At 40.0% G+C, this 17,352-nt stretch overlaps 2 protein-coding genes and 1 non-coding gene across 6 annotated transcripts in view; 2 read left to right on the top strand and 1 right to left on the bottom strand.

Annotated features, from left to right (window-relative positions):
* Positions 1-132: 132 nt before the first annotated feature.
* PPIL3 (peptidylprolyl isomerase like 3) lies at positions 133-9,644 on the bottom strand. Its single transcript, XM_060152362.1, has 7 exons — positions 9,303-9,644; positions 8,691-8,764; positions 7,644-7,718; positions 5,821-5,914; positions 5,381-5,448; positions 3,165-3,283; positions 133-877 (listed from the first exon to the last, which is right to left on the bottom strand). Exons 2-7 carry the CDS (start codon positions 8,691-8,693, stop codon positions 751-753), a joined length of 486 nt encoding a protein of 161 aa, XP_060008345.1. The 5' UTR covers positions 8,694-8,764; positions 9,303-9,644; the 3' UTR covers positions 133-750.
* On the top strand, positions 2,145-2,251 carry LOC132522548 (U6 spliceosomal RNA). Its single transcript, XR_009541286.1, has one exon. It is a non-coding gene; the product is annotated as a U6 spliceosomal RNA (small nuclear RNA).
* Positions 9,645-9,739: 95 nt separating the features above from the next.
* NIF3L1 (NGG1 interacting factor 3 like 1) overlaps positions 9,740-17,352 on the top strand; it is a 25,454-nt gene continuing 17,841 nt past the window's right edge. For 3 of the 4 annotated variants that reach the window (XR_009541099.1, XM_060152358.1, XM_060152360.1), the window contains exons 1-4: positions 9,740-10,468; positions 12,352-12,812; positions 13,660-13,822; positions 16,413-16,539. Coding sequence is in view for 3 of the 4 variants with exons in the window: in XM_060152358.1 (XP_060008341.1) it covers positions 12,377-12,812; positions 13,660-13,822; positions 16,413-16,539 (726 nt within the window). In the remaining variant the exon portion in view is untranslated. Of the gene's footprint in view, positions 10,475-12,351; positions 12,813-13,659; positions 13,823-16,412; positions 16,540-17,352 lie in introns of all 4 variants that reach the window. The other variant, XM_060152359.1, reaches the window with a different exon arrangement.

Below are 17,352 nucleotides of genomic sequence, written 5' to 3'. Positions count from 1 at the left end.
AAACCCAAACCAGACCTCTACAACTAATTGTATTTTTCAAATGGATCATCTGTAGAACTCTATCCTGCATTATATTTGTTTTTTACCCTGCATTTTGAAAAGATATATATATATATTTTTAAGAGTTTTATTTATTTATTTTTAACATCTTTATTGGGGTATAATTGCTTTACAAGAAAAGATATATTTTTTAAAAATGTTCCATGGGCACATGAGTTGGGAAATTCTGAGTGTTTACTGTACTTCGAGACTTCTCTGAGCCTTTACTGTAAAGACCAGGGAAAATAACAACTGGATTGACCGGCCTTGCTAGGCCATCTCTTTATTTGTCCTTCCTCTTTCTAACTGTATAAAGTAAATAATTAATAGAAAATAATATTTCCAGGATGTGACTACATATGGTAGGAGCATGTAATTAGGGTGCTCAACAATGCCTGGATTTGAGACTCAGCATTTTAAAATGAATATTTATATGGAAAAACAAAATTAAACATAGGGTTTTTTAAAAAAAATTAAAGAAATGCATTAGGTAATAGTTACAGTAAAGAATACCCTCTAAGAATAGGAGTAAAAGCTGTTTGGCTTCCCTTGGTACCACCAACTCATAGAAGATCTTAGCTGTAAACAAGTAGATCTTAGTTGTAAACAAGTTGTATAATGATGCAATCTCTGACATAATTAAAACTGGGTAAACCATAATAGGTGTGTTCCTTGAATAGTTTGCCAAGTATTTGTCCAGGTCTATTATAGCTACTGAGCAAATGGGTTGGCATGAATAGTTATGTCCTTAATGTGTACATCATTAAGAGGCCGATATGTCTTCTCATTTACTGGTAACTTCTCCAATTCATCTAGAGTCTCCAGACCATCTATTACCCTGAAAGAGAAACAATATAATGTTTGAAAATATCCTGAGATTGAAACATAATATCCAAATACCTATAGCAATTACAGTCTCACCATGTCTCATAGTTCTTTGAATTCCCCAGTTGAGTGTACAATAAAATGTCGCTTTGATTTTCTGCCATAGGTAGGGGCCAAAATTCAGAAACAAAAATTCATTTTTATGCCTTTAGACAACAATAGCAATGGAAAGGAATATTCCCACCAAAGTATCTAAACATTGCATTCGGCCTCATTCACATGGAATAGCTACAAATGGGGCCAATATAACCAGTCATAAGGTTTTCTTTGTTATAGGAAAAACCTGGAGAAAGTATGTAAGGATGACACTAGTATTATCAGTACTGCCCTACACTGAAGGTCCTGAAGTGGGTGGCCTCTTTGCACTTTATTGTTTAAATACAGTGTTTTTATTTTTTGCTTCTGGACAACAAAAAACAATATTCAGAATAGGAGAAGATAAGCTCAATAGTTATGCCACTTCCAGCAAGCCCACTTCATGTTTCTATCAAGAAAAAATATATATATATTGAGAGCTATCCTTCTAATATGTTCTAGAAAGTTAGTCTAAAACATTTGCTAAGAAAAAGTGGCTTTTTAGATAATACCTCCTAGTGCAATTCAAATCAATTCCTAAGACATACTATGTACTTTAGAAAAAGATAACAGATTTCCATTTTATTTTACATTTCCACTAAAGTGATACTATAACCAAAGCCTTTGGATTTTACACCCAAATGTAGGACAATTAAGGTCTTGAAATTATAAGTTTTAAATGCTTTCCCATGGGAAGGAAATCCAAACAAGAGGGGATATAGGTATATGTATAGCTGATTCATTTTGCTGTACAGTAGAAACTAACACAACATTGTAAAGCAACTATACTCCAGTAAAAACTAACTAAAGGCTTTCCTACCTTCTGGGTCAGTAAGAGAGAAAGAGGGTACAAGAAACAGATCTCAGGCAAAAAAGGGCATGTAGAATTGAAGCAAGTAAGCCTAGTTAAGTATCTGGGACATGGGCCCCTTTGAGAACCAGTGGAAAGCTATGTACCCTTTTTCTCAGAAAAATGTATGTGCATATATACAAAACAATTTCAAGGAGGTACTGGACCAAAGATTAAGAATCCTTGTTCTAAACTCTACAGTTTTTTTACCAATCCAGTAAGATAAGTCCTAGTAATTACTAATCAATAATTCTGAATGGTGGGTTAAGGGAGAAAAGAAAAAAAAGGGAGTCTGGTGCTCGCTTCGGCAGCACATATACTAAAATTGGAACGATACAGAGAAGGTTAGCATGGCCCCTGAGCAAGGAAGACACGCACATTCGTGAAGCCCACAAAAACTACTAAAGGCTATAATATTCCTTTTCATTGATTATTACTAATCTATAAATTAGACATGTATATGGAATAAAAAAGAAAAGCTGTAGACTGTTCTATTTTTAATTAACCTAGCTTGGCATTCAAACTGTTAAATAAAACAAACTCTAAAACTGTGCCTTGGTTTATTAAGCACAGTAAATATTTGTTGACAAACTGACTTCCTGTTGATTTATAAAAGCGATTCCCAGGTAGAGGGCTTGTAATGGATATTCTTGCAGAGACTGCTAAACACTCCCTAGGATCCAATCTCCCCTTCTTATTCACAGAGGCCTGGTTTTATTGCGAGTGGCGATATGTCTGGCTAAGAAACACTGCCTACCCTCCCTTGTAGGTAAGTTCTGGGCTTTCCAGGAGAGCTCTTGAGAAAGGGGCTGACTCAGCTGGCAAGCACCTTTGCCCTTCCTCCTTCTTCCTACTTGGAGTACAACTGTTCCAGCTGGGGCTGTGCTGCCCAAGCTATGGCCATGAAGTGAGCTTCAGAATGATAGCTAAAGACGGTTGAGAAGAAAGACAGAGGCACCTGGAACACTGGTGATATAATAGAACCACTATCACATACCATCTTGTTTAAGCAACTGTTTTTCAGATGTGTTAGTTGATGCAAGATGCTATTCTTAATGAAAACAGATACATACTGTTAACTTGCATAATGATCCTGAAAAAATAGTACTGGCCCTTCTTTTACAAAATAATAGAACTGAGACTCAGAGAGGTTGTACGTTTCCCAAGGTCACAGGGCTGTTACGTGGTGGACTTAAATTTCAGGTACATTTAGCTCTCATACTGCTCTTTGAGTATTAGTTATGCTATCATCACAGCCACTCATATGCATCCTTTGCATTGAAATTCCAAAGAAAACCATAACCAGAATACTCACTTTCCAAATACTGTGTATTTCATGTCCAGATGTGGCTGCTTCCCATAGGTGATGAAGAACTGAGATCCATTGGTGTTTGGGCCATTATTAGCCATAGATACAACACCTCTAACGTTGTGCTGAAAAAGAAAGACCAAAGTATTAGCTGTTTTTACATAAGTATTCCAAATAAAGGACTGAAACAAGACGTGCACTCTACCTTCCCAGTATTTAAGGGATCAAGAAAACATGTAATCATCTTCCATTAGGGCTAATCCAAATGTTCAGTTTCTGTATTATCTGTATCTCTGGAAACTTGTATCTAAGTTGTTTATATATATATATATATATATATATATATATATATATATATATCTCAAATCACATTCCCCAATTAATTTCACCTTTGGAGAAGCAGAGCCACAAACACTTTTGGCAATACCAATGTATAATATAAATAATCCTTACATTTATATTAAGGAACAGTGTGCTGGCATGAAATGATCAGGCAGACAACAAAACCAAAATCCCCATAATCTCTTCACATATACACTGGACTCTGGCTAGTTTCCTTATCTGTAAAACAAGGGAGGTTGGACTAATTCAGCGGTTTATTCATAATTCAAATGCTCACAAGGGTTACCAGATAATAAATTGATAATTGGGCAGAATGTAAACGTTAGGGAATGGTGAAGCCTGGCAAAAGGAATAGTGTAGCTCTTGCCTCATGACGTTTACAATCTTTTTAAACCAATGGCCATAGAGAATGAATCTGTGGGTCTTCCATCCATGGGCAGTCAGTTTATAACCCCAGGACTGGATGATCTAAGGAAGGCCTTGTCTAACTCTAATATTCATGATACTATTTGCTATACAAGGGACTGTGTACAAGAATTAAAAGGACTTTACTGATAAGATTGAAGACAGAACTGTCTTACAGGGAGATGCCCAAATATAAAATATACTAAAGGTAACGCCAATGATTACTCTATCTTTAGCTATTCATCAGGGGACACTAATAAGACAAACTACAGAGATGCAGCTTCATAGAGATATTAATGCTTTACCGTTCCCTAAAAGGTGACTACCAATAACATATGTAGTGTTTGATACATACGTAAGAATATATGTACCACTTACAACTTAATAAAATCAGCACCCATTAACCTATTTCCAAGTTTTAAGAATTAAAATTTACCAAACTGTTGCATATGCCTATGTGCTCCTCTCAGTTATTACTTCAGCCTCTCCAAGAGGTAACCAGTGTTCTGATATCTTTATATTCAATACATGCCTATACAATATATTGTTTCCTTTTGCTTGTTTCTGAGCTCTATAAAATAGTATCATACTATTTGTAGTCTCCCGGGAAATGATTTCTACTCTTAACATTATGTTTCTAAGATTCATACATGTATACATAGCTGTAGTTCCGATTTCTTTCACTGTATAACATTTTACTTCTGAATATACTACAACTTGTCCATTCAAAGATCAATAGACATTGTTTCTAGACTTTTGTTATTACCAATAGTACTCTAGGAACACTCTTGTACATGCTTCCTAGTGCACATGTACATTAATTTCTCTAGGGTAAACATGTGGGAATGGAATTTCTGGGTTAGAGTACATGAATATTCAATACGCATCCTCAACTCTGGTATATAAGAAAATAGTTCTTAACCTTGTCTGTCTAGGAATCACCAGGGAACCTTAAAATACAATCGAGGTCCTAATCAGTTCTACTGACTTTTTCTCTAGACTTAGGGAGGTAAGGCCCTAATCTTTTATAGTTTTAAAACTTCCACAGGTGAATCTGTAACAGCAAAGTTTGAAAACCACTGGCATAGGATGACAGATTAGTACCAAGGAAGCAGTCATTCATTAATGCCTAAAAAATCATTTCATTTCCAATTCAGAAAAAGGATGACTTTTTTTTTTTTTTTTTTTGCGGTACGCGGGCCTCTCACTGTTGTGGCCTCTCCCGTTGCGGAACACAGGCACCAGATGCGCAGGCTCAGAGGGCACGGCCCACGGGCCCAGCCGCTCCGCGGCATGTGGGATCTTCCCAGACTGGGGCACGAACCCGTGTCCCCTGCATTGGCAGGCGGACTCTCAACCACTGCCCCACCAGGGAAGCCCAATTATTTTAACCTGTATTATTACAACATATGTATCAAAGTTTCCAAGTGTAAACATAGCATGAAAAAATAGATTTTGAAGTATTTTGGATTTACCTTAAGATATTCACTGTATTCATCTTCAAATTTCTTGCCCCAGATACTGCTACCTCCTCTTCCAGTACCTATATTACAAGACGAACAAATGAAAGAAAGTATTTAATTAAAGCTGAAAAAGGGTTCATTTTCTAAACATAAGGGCTAGTTTATATAGCATAACCCTTTAAATACAAATAAAATTTGGTACGTCCTCTCTTACTTACCAAAATTGAACTTTAAAAACCATAAAAATAAAATACCTCTACAAAAACCAAAACCCCTCCTTATCAATATTGTTCATACTTTAGGGCTCGGTGCTAGTACCTTCTGCTTAAAAATTTCTTGCTAAGGTAAGTTATAAAAACCCCACATGCTTTTATTTTTCTCTTCTTTGTCTAGTCTCTTCTTCACACTACATACCCTAGGTATATACCCTAGGTATTACTGGAATAACTTACCTGTTGGATCTCCTGTTTGAACCATGAAACCCTTGATATTTCTATGAAATATACAGCCATTGTAGTAATTACTGGCACAAAGAGCCAAGAAATTCTGAAGAGAATAAAAACAATGATTGAGAAATGATGTAGCAGAAGATAAGAACCATTTAAGATTTAAGAATATTTAAGATAAAGAACCAATTGTAGGGACTTCCCTGGTGGCGCAGTGGTTAAGAATCTGCCTGCCAATGCAGGGGACATAGGTTCGAGCCCTGGTCCAGGAAGATCCCACATGCCGCGGAGCAACTAAGCCTGTGCGCCACAACTACTGAGCCTGCGCCCTGGAGCCCGCACACCTAGAGACCATGCTCCACAACAAGAGAAGTCACTGCAATGAGAAGCCCACTCACCACAACTAGAGAAAGCCTGCGCACATTAACAAAGACACAACACAGCCAAACAAACAAACAAAAAAAAGCCAATTGTATTTATTGAAAACACTACAACAACCTATTTAAATGATATCTTTTAGGCATTACTTTGGATAATGTCACTGCCTAAAACTCTTCAATAGCTTCCTTCTGTTCTTGAAATAAAATGCAAAATCCTCAGGAGAGCCTAGCAAGCCCTGCATGACCTAGCCTACTTCTACATCATCATAATGATAATAACCCCTTCCCTGCTGCTTACTGTGTTAACCCCATCAGGCTTCTGAAAATTCATCCACAAAACACAGGCTTTCCCACCTTAAGGCCCTTGTACCTGCTATTTCTATACCTGGAATGTTCTTTTTATAAGTCCTTCCAGAGAGATGCCTTCATTACCTTTCACACTCAGTTTTTTGTTTTTTGCGGTACGCGGTCTTCTCACTGTTGTGGCCTTTCCCGTTGCGGAGCACAGGCTCCAGACACGCAGGCTCAGCGGCCATGGCTCACGGGCCCAGCCACTCCACGGCATGTGGGATCTTCCCAGACAGGGGCACGAACCCGTGTCCCCTGCATCGGCAGGCAGACTCTCAACCACTGCGCCACCAGGGAAGCCTTCGCACTGTTTTTAAAGCATCACTTTCTTGGCTAGGCTTGCCCTCACCTTCTTTTAAATAAATCCTTTCCCATTATTCTCTATCTCACAACTTTATTTCCTTCAAAGCATTATTACCCTCTAGAATTACTTTTTTTCTAGAATGAATCTTCCCCCCTGCCTATCTTCCCGGGTAGAATATTAGCTCCACAATAGCAAGGCATGTCTCTTGTTCATCACTGTAGTTCTAGTTGCTGGCAAGATAGCCTTCCATAAATAAATTACTTAATGAATGAATATATATAGCTGACTCTTTTTCCTTCTTGTATTTCTCTCTTTTTTTTTTTTTTTGGCTGAGCCACGAAGCTTGCAGGATCTTAGTTCCCTGACCAGGGACTGAACCTGGGCCATGGCAGTGAAAGCACCAAGTCCTAACCACTGGACCGCCAGGGAACTCCCTCTTTTTTCCTTGTTTAAATGACAAGGATAGAACCTTGTCATTTAAACAAGTAAAATAAGGTATGGAACAGTTCTCTTACCTAATATCTAATGATTATTTACATTTCTTGAGGAAAATGAGCCAAAGGAAAAAGATACCAGCCACTCTGTGGTAAGAGAAAAATTCTCTACCCTTTCTTTGATCCAACTTTGACATCAGAAAAAGAAGTGTAAATTAGACCAGAAATTATCATTGCGGGTTTTTCTTGACAATAGTTTTATAGAAACTTTTTTTTGGATGTTGTTTAAGTTAGATGACTCAATTTCAAAATGGTTATCCTGTTGCATTAACTCATCTTTTATACATACATTACGGTACTCACTTCACATGTTTTGGGTGTCCTCTCACAGAAGACTTCGATTTTAATATCACCTACATCTGTATGCAGTGTCACCGACTAAAAAGGAGAGAGAATGTGAGAACGAATGAGATTTCTTCAGGTGACTTTGTGCACTGTATCATTTCCCTAACTAGATATTAAAGATAACTACCTGAATAAAAACAGAAAGAAACACCATTTCAGAGATGATCCACCCACACAGTAGCTCTGAGAGATAAGTTGTATTTCTTCAAAATTTATTTCAGCAGTAGAAAAAAAATTCCAGAAGAGAAATATAAATGTAAAGGTAAAATGATATCTATGCTAAAATATTTGGGAGCAAATATTGTGATGGAAATAATCATTTTAAGTTTGAATATTTCATCAATAAAAAAAAAGTTTTTATGTTAGTATTACTGACTTAAGTGGCAATTCACTAAGTCATTAATATATATTGAAAAATAGTAAGAAAACGACTTTTACAAACATAGTTTCCACCATCTCCCTTATGTAATTTAATTGCGAGAGACTTAAAAAACAATTTCTTTCTCCTCTAAAGACAACAGACATAAAAAGCGTCAGTGTTTTCAGATCGTAAAAGTGCAGAGGTAACCAGAGTACTTCTTCTTGCTTGCTTTTTGTTTAATCTGTTGTTTTGGTAGCTAGAATATTCCTTTTGTTACCCCATTCCAGAGAGGGTGGAAAACTTCTGAGGCTTCCTTTTAAAATTCTCTTCTTACAATAGTTGTCCACCTTAGATCAAGAGCAAAAGGATCCAATCAAAATGACCACACCTGGCTATGCTCTTCTGACCCTGCAACACCACCTTTCCATCTCTATCCATCTTGTATCAATCTTTTTCCATAAAAGGTAAATTCTGTGTTTTAAGTGAAAAACATAAAGAATCAAATCACTTTACACTGTTTGCTTCTACAGATTATCATTGCTCTGTTTTGTCACTGAAATTTCCATGCAGTTTTATTTCCCTTGACTGAATTTCTAAAAATTACTTATAATGAAAGACATTCATAAGAATTCTGTAAAATTTACCATTTTTCTTCTTGATGCTTTCAGGAAGTACTGTTACTTTCTCAGTTTACTGAGAGAAGTTCAAAAACGAGCCTCTATTTCCAAAAGAAAAAACAATTAAATTCATTTCCCTCTCTTAACTCACACTTGCTCATCTTTACCGCATATTTAAGAGAAAAAGTCTCGATGAGCACCCATCCTGCCCCAAGTAATAAAAACCCGGTTATGAAAGCGATCAGGCGATACTACTCGTCTCAAGCCCCTCAACTCCTACTTCCACTGCTCACTCTTCACGGGCCGGGTACATTCCCGCCTTGGGGTCTAAGCACTGGGTGTTCCCCTTGCCTGGAACACGTACACTCAGACATCTGTACGGCTATTTTCCTCACCTCCAAGTCTCTTCTCGAAAGTCTGGTCTGGACCTGATAACTCTATTTAAACCTGCCTTAACGATTTCCTTTTCCATAGCACTTAGCACTAATATACTCTATGCTTTACTAACTGTCTTATTTCAACAACACCCTCCCCGTACAGAATACTCACTGGAAGCAGTCCAAGAACTAACATACACAGCGCTCTGCGAGCATTTGAGTTAAGTGAACGAAAGAATCAGTGACGTTACCCCATACTTACTGAACCACTTCGATTAGCACAGCGGTTGTTAAAAGAGCAAAGGTGCAATCGCAGTTGCCCCCACGGGTCTGCAGATTCGAAATTAAGTTTCTTCAGGCCACCGGAGGTCGAGCAAGGGACCGATTAGAGAGAACGCCCCTCACCTGCTCGCCTCCTCCCTCCGCCCCCTCCTCCCTGTCTCAAACCAAACGACTAGAACTAGGGAGACACTAATTTCTCCCCACCAGGTACACTTTTGACTATGAAAGGGTCAAAATTATCTTTTAATAATTACACTAGGACAACAAGCGTAACTCTGGTCATCCTCTAGAAGTGCCTTGGGCTCAGTCGCAAAGCCGGAAAGACCACCTCCGGCCGGCTCCCCCGCCCCGCCCACTTTCACGAAGCCGGGAACTTCCGCGCAGGACCGGAAATAGCGCTCGCGGAGTTCCCGGGGCTGGTGAGTCTTGGGCGGGTTAAGTTTCAGCGTGAGTAGCTGAGGCCATGGTGGCGGGCTGTGGTTTACGAACCTGCTGCAGCGAAAGGTGGCAGGGGAGGAGATAGGCGCAGAAAACCGGCTTGCCGCGGGAGAGCATAGCGCTCTAGAGGGCCCGGGGACTAAACTCACGGACTTACCGGCCGTGCCACCTGCGCTCTTCATTGTTCTAGAAAAGGCCTGAAGGGGGACTGAAACAAGAGGGCGCTGTTTGCAGGCTGTAAAGTGGGCCTTGCTAATGAATCTTAATAATAAATAGTGCAGACTCTAGGCCAGGCATTGTTCCCAGCTTCACGGTTAAATCTTGCAACCACGCTGTGAGCTGGGCACTATTATTTGCACCCTTCAGAGGTGGAAACCACAGAGGTAGAGTCCTCAGAGACAGCTGTGGCTTTGGGAGTCAGTCTGGTTTTAGAGTCGGTGCTCTTCCCACCATGCTCTGCCGCCTCCCATTCTCGTTAATTGTGACTTAAAGCTACTCAGCTTCGTAGGAAATGGGGAGTGTTTTGTTACTTACAACGGCTCCTTCACATGTAACAGTAGGTAACAGAACCGGCGTGGTGGCCCATTAGAGCTTCACTTTAGGGCTTGCCAGATTTAGAAGAGTCTGGAGAGTGGAGTAGTATCAGGACGTGGAATCTGGAGAGTGGAAGTGGTATAAGGACCCTTAGAAGATCTTCCAAGACCCCAGGTTCGAGTGGTTCCACCTCACTCCAAACTGTATACTGAATAAGTGCATTAAATATTTCTTTTTTTATTATTTTATTTTTGTCTGCAATGGGTCTTCGTTGCTGCATGCAGGCTTTCTCTACTTGCGGCGAGCGTGGGCTACTCTTGGTTGCGGTGCACAGGCTTCTCCTTGCGGTGGCTTCTCTTGTTGCGGAGCCCAGGCTCTAGGCATGCGGGCTTCAGTAGTTGTGGCTCACGGGCTCTAGAGCGAGGGCGCAATAGTTGTGGAGCACGGGCTTAGTTGTTCCATGGCCGGTGGGATCTTCCCGGACCAGGTCTGGAACCCGTGTCCCCTGCATTGGCAGGCTGATTCGTAACCACTGTGCCACCAGGGAAGTCCCAATATTAAATATTTCTGCATACAAATATTGAAAAAAATTTGCTTTTGAAATTGAGTTATGAGTATTTCATTAAATTTACAATTGACTATGCTTTCTTGTTAATTATTTTGCATACCATGAAATGCTTTTCTTCAAAAACAAAAGTGTTCATAGATACTACATTTAAGAATGGAGTAGACAGTGTTTTGTATCGGATATAGATGTCTATAAGGCTTACAGACTGTGTGGGCCCTTTACATCTTCACCTCTCCCACCTCTTGATTCTGGCCTTTGTGTGGCAGGTAGCTGTTGGCTCAGGGGCAGCAGCTCCTGCCCTTTCCTGCTTGACCCTGCCCATTCACAGAGTGACTCACCTGTGCATCCCATGGTTCTGGCTGCCGATAAAACACTTAACTTTTTTTTTTAAACTAATATATTTTTTTGAATTTTATTTATTTTTTATACAGCAGTTTCTTATTAGTTATCTACTTTATACATATTAGTATATACATGTCAATCCCAATCTCCCAGTTCATCCTACCACCACCCATACCCCGCCACTTTCCGCCCTTGGTGTCCGTACAAAACACTTAACTTTTTAAATATGTTATTGTTACTCTTTTGATAAAGCACTTTTTAATGTCAGTATGTACCACCCTAACTCCAAATTCTGCTATGATGGGGGAAGGGGGACTGTGTCAGTCTGTATAGTAAGCATTTAGTGCTGGCCTATGTTGGTGATCCTGAGATACAGAAAAGATAGTTTCTGTCCTCCAGTAGCTTTAGCGTACTGGGGGAGACAGACAAACAGGAATATAATATTATGAGAATAACTAGTGCAAAAGCAGGTGGGACAGGGAGAGGGACGACACTGAAAAGGAAGGTTTGTCAAGAAAAGCTTTATTTAGGAAGTCGAAAGGGTCTTGGAAGGAAGGGTAATATTTAGAGAAATGGAGAAGGGTGGTTGAAGCACAGGTGGGGAGAACAAGAACAAGGGTGTGGGTTTCCCTGGGGGCGCAGTGGTTGGGGGTCCGCCTGCCGATGCAGGGGACACGGGTTCGTGCCCCGGTCCGGGAAGATCCCACATGCCGCGGAGCGGCTGGGCCCATGAGCCATGGCCGCTTAGCCTGTGCGTCCGGAGCCTGTGCTCTGCAGCGGGAGAGGCCACGACAGTGAGAGGCCTGCGTACCGCAAAAAAAAAAAAAAAAAAAAAAAAAAGAACAAGGGTGTGTGGGAGGGGGCAGGGAGGAGGAAAGGAACATAATTGTGTGTTGTGCACCAGGTTTGTGCAAGGTGACTTAAGCATATTAATCCATTTACTCCTCCAGACGGCCTGTGAGGTAAGTTATAGTGTCTCCATTTTGTAGATGAGAAAACAAGCTCAGAGAGGTTAAATGACTTACCTATGATACCATGTGCCAGTAAGTGGCAGAGCCAGTATTTGAAGCCAGGCACGTAGGACTACAGCTCTTTTGCTCATATGCTTTGCTGTCTCAAAGGTCCATTTTCTGTGTTTTGACTTCAGATACTCAGTTTTACCTGACTTCTGCATGTTGTCATCTCGTGTACGCCTGGTCCCCACGACAGTCCGCCTAATCCATTCCCTGATCTGCAGTTCTTCCCGTTCCTTCATGGATCTAAAGGCTCTCCTTTCCTCCTTGAATGACTTTGCATCCCTCTCATTTGCTGAGAGTTGGGACAATGTTGGATTACTGGTGGAACCAAGCCCACCACACACTGTAAACACGCTCTTCCTAACCAATGATTTGACAGAAGAAGTGATGGAGGAGGCACTGCAGAAGAAGGCAGATCTCATTCTCTCCTACCATCCACCCATTTTCCGACCTATGAAGCGCATCACCTGGAAAACCTGGAAAGAGCGCCTGGTGATCCGGGCACTGGAGAACAGAGTCGGGATCTACTCTCCTCACACGGCCTATGATGCTGCTCCGCAGGGAGTCAACAACTGGCTGGCTAAAGGGCTTGGTGAGAAGCCTCTTGTTCTTTCATATTCAGTATTTTCCCTACCAGTGCTTTGAAATTTTAGAATGTATTTCCAGTAGTGTTTTAACTGCTTTAGGGATGGGGACCATTATTCTACTTTCATATATTTTAAAAATCTTGCTGAAATCTGGCAATTAAATTGCATTTGAAAAATGAAATTTTTATCCTTAGTGAACAAGGACAGCATAGGAAATCTTCATTTTTGATCGAGCTTTGTGATTCCTTACTCATGTGGCACAGTGCCTGGCACTCAGGCACTCCAGAAACGCTTGTTAAACTGAACTGAAAGCTTCAAGCCTCTCCAAGATATACTTCATATGTCAATCAAATAGAGTTTTATTGAATTAGTCCTTATGCCCAGCACAGTGAGGGAATTCAGCATATGTGTTTTAGCAAGTCTTTTTAGTTTACTCATTTTGGGCTGAAGCTTCTGTGATGATATAATCTGGATTAATGTGGTCAAGTAAATTATGAGCATCTGCGACTTGAATCATAGTTTACATGAGTAAATTTAGTAAGCAGTCACAATTCTATATGTTATGTAAAAATTCATGAGTCAGTCTTGTCCAACTTTTTGTGATATTTACGAGTCTTCTGGAAAATCTGAAAATAAATTTGATTATGTATGTCTGTACTAAATGCCTAAATTACGGGGATTGTTGAATGTATATATAAGGGATATGTATGTGTGTGTATATTATATAAGCATCTGAGAATGAATCTTTTCAAAAATACTCATTTCTTAGAAGTTTTGCCCATAGTGGTTTATCTTTCTAATTTTTAAATAAACCCACAAAAACTCCAATTTCTGACAATTTTTTCTTTCTAGGAGTTTGCACCTCCAGGCCCATCCATGCTTCCAGAGCTCCTGACTACCCCACGGAGGGAACACACAGAGTAGAATTCAATGTTACCCACACCCAAGACCTGGACAAAGTCATTTCTGCAGTGAAAGGAATTGCAGGTGTATCTGTCACTTCTTTTTCTGCTAGGTACAATATCTTTTCCTCTTTTTGTGTATATTAATTTGTAAGAATCTTTCTTACAGATTCTATAACTCTGTTATTTAAGTTTGCAGCAAATCACTTTCCTAGGGTGGGTTTACAAAGCAGCATACTTCTCATTTGCCTGCGGGTCCCTAAGGAGAACCATGGGATCTTTTCAAAGCAATAAAAATGATAAGTAACACTTATTGACTATTTTCTATGTGGGAGAGACTATATCACACATCCTATAGTATTTCTAATCCTCCTGGCAATGTTGAAAGTTATTTTTACCTTAGGGTATGCAGATATACCCTAGTTATATGCTGATAACATAGGTTTACTTTTATCAGTTCCCAGCAAATGATGATTCCCAAACACTTGAAAAGAAAAATACATTAAAGTGCCTCTTGGAAGGTCAATCATTTATTTAATTAGGGCTGAGATACCAAAATGTTGCTTCAGGGACATCCCTGGTGGCACAGGAGTTGAGAATCCGCCTGCCAGTGCAGGGGACACAGGTTCGAACCCTGGTCCGGGAAGATCCCACATGCCATGGAGCAACAGCCCGCATGCCACAACTACTGAAGCCCGCACACCTAGAGCCCATGCTCCGCAGCAAGAGAAGCCACTGCAATGAGAAGCCTGCGCACCGTAACGGAGAGTAGCCCCCGGTTGCTGCACAGCAACAAAGACCCAATGCAGCCAAAAATAAATAAATTAATTAATTAAAAAAAAATGTTGCTTCGTTAGAGATTTTTTGGGGGGCTGATTTACCCTAATACCTACTAAAGCATCGTAAAAGACAAGTTATACAAAGCTAGGACTTAATAATTGTTAAAAAAAAAAACGATAGGTACAATGACTTTTTTATAAAATGGAAATCTGTTGCACGAACCTGTGTCCCCTGCATTGGCAGGCGGACTCTCAACCACTATGCCACCAGGGAAGCCCAAAAATGACTCTTTGATGAGTGGTTTTTAAGTGTAGATACATTATAGTAAAATCATAGTAAATGTCCTCTAATAATATTGGGGAATTCCAAGAATCTTAAGAAAAATTGTTTATAAGATTTTGCATAGGTTCCAGTCATGGTGTCTTTTACCATACTGAAATACTGTGTAAATACTGAAATTAAAATTATACAAATAAACCATGAAAAATTTAAGCAATACAAAAGTTCTCCTTGTCCCCTCTACTCAATCCCAGTATCTTCAACTCAAGTTGTCTTTTCCTTTGTTTTCAGAGAAGTGGGTGTCTTTCCAAACATGTATAGGGACACAAAGAAATGTGTAGTTTTGTCTTATTCATTGCTTTCTTAATTAAATGGTATGCTGTATTTGTCTTTTTAACTTAAGATGTCTTAGAAATCTATCCATGTATGTCTCTCTTTTTAATTGCTACACAGTGTTTATTATGAATGTACTGTAATTTCTTGAAGTATTTCTCTTCCTAACTGATGGACTTTTTAAAACACTGATGCACATTTAGTTTGGTTCCAGTTTCTCCATATTACAGGTAATATCGGGGATTTACCATTAGATTGGGGGTCAGGCATTGTTTTTCCTTTTTCTTTTCAAATCTCTACAGATGGTTCCAGTGTTGAAACTACACTGCCACATTATCTTGTAAGGTGTCTTAGTTCTAGAATTCTATGATTATATTTAGAGTATATGGTTAAATACAAAACTTTCTTGGTGCTAGTTGTTTTGGAGAGGCTCTGGGGCATTGGTTTTTTTTTTTTTGGGGGGGCTGCGCCCCACGGCTTACAGGATCTTAGTTCCCCAACCAGGGATCCAGGGATTGAAGGGATTGAACCCGGACCCCAGCAGTGAAAGCACCGAGTCCTAACCACAGAACCACCAAGGAATTCCCAAGGGCATTGCTTTTTTAATTTAATTTTTAAATTTTTTTTAAGGGCATTGCTTTTTTTATTTTATTTTTTTATTTTTTTTAAGGGCATTGCTTTTTAAAGGGTGATTCAGTGACCTCTGAATCACTGCTAACGGGTGCTTATGAAAAATGCAGATTTTGGGCTTTATCCTAGATCTGTGTAATTAGAATGGGGTTTGCCTGAGGATCTGTCCAGGAGATTCTTGTATTCAATGATGTTTGAAAATTAACTTTTCTAGGGCTTAAAAAAAATTCAGTTTGCCCCAGCCCCATTCATAGATGTTCTGTTTCACTGGACCTATGGAAGGGTCCAGCAGCTGTTATTTTAAGAAGACAGCAGGAGATTTCTGATGCACAGCCAGGACTAAGAACTGTTCTAGAACAGGGGTTTCAGAGTGAGGTCCCTGGACCAGCAACATCAGCATCACCTGGAACTTGTTAGAAAGATAAATTCTTAGCCCCCACTCGGACCTACTGAATTAGAAACTCTGGGGGTAGGGCCCAGCAGTCTGTTTTAATAAGGCCATGAGATGATTTTGATGCATGTGAAAGTTTGAGAAACACTATTCTAGAAAATAGTTTGGCTTGGAATTAAGTCCTAAATTCCATATAAATCTGATCTCCTATTATAGGAGGTTGTAAACTGTGGATTCTTTTAAATACATTGTTTATATTTATCCTAAACCAGGAAGTGACTTTTTTCTAGGTCTGATGATGAAGAACAAACACGGTTCAGTCTGAATTGTACTCAGCAAGCTTTAATGCAGGTGGTGGCTTTTCTTTCCCAGAACAGACAATATTATCAGAAGACTGAAATTCTGTCACTGGAGAAGGTAATAAAAAATATGTTACTGTGCATTTTTGTTTGATAATTCATATGTAAATTATTAGATATAAAGTGGTGATTGAGGGCATGTCATGCCCTGGAAAGTTTTAAATATAAAACTGGAGACGTGGGCTTTCCTGGTGGCGCAGTGGTTGAGAGTCCACCTGCCAATGCAGGGGACACGGGTTCGTGCCCCGGTCCGGGAAGATCCCACATGCCGCGGAGCGGCTGGACCCGTGAGCCATGGCCGCTGAGCCTGTGCGTCCGGAGCCTGTGCTCTGCAACGGGAGAGGCCACAACAGTGAGAGGCCCACGTACCGCAAAAAAAAAGAAAAAAAACAAAAAAAAAACGGAGACATTTCAGGAATAAGAAAATGTTGGAACTTGTCTTAGTCCGTTCGGGCTACTATAACATGTTTGGACTGCTATAACAGAGTGCCACAGACTGGATAGCTTATAAACAACAGAAAGTTACTTCTCACAGTTTTGGAGGCTGGAAAGTCCAAGATCATGGCACTGGTAGATTTGGAGTGGTGTCTGGTGGGAGTTCACTTTGTGGTTCAAAGATGGTGCCTTCCCTCTGTGTCCTCACATGGTGGAGGGGACTAAGGATCTCTCTGGAGCCTCTTTTCTAAAGCACTAATCCCATTCGTGTGGGTTCCAGCCTCATGACTTAAGTACCTCCCAAAGGCTACACCTCCTAATCCGTAGGTTAGGATTTCAACCTATGAATTTGAGGGGGACGGAAACATTTAGACCATAGTGGTACTTCTTCAGGATTAGAGACTCAGTTACAGGTTCAGTCTCTTATCTTATACCC

Source organism: Lagenorhynchus albirostris, chromosome 6 (assembly GCF_949774975.1).
Source record: "Lagenorhynchus albirostris chromosome 6, mLagAlb1.1, whole genome shotgun sequence".
Classification (NCBI taxonomy): Eukaryota; Metazoa; Chordata; class Mammalia; order Artiodactyla; family Delphinidae; genus Lagenorhynchus; species Lagenorhynchus albirostris.
This window is presented reverse-complemented; position numbering and strand designations above follow the sequence as displayed.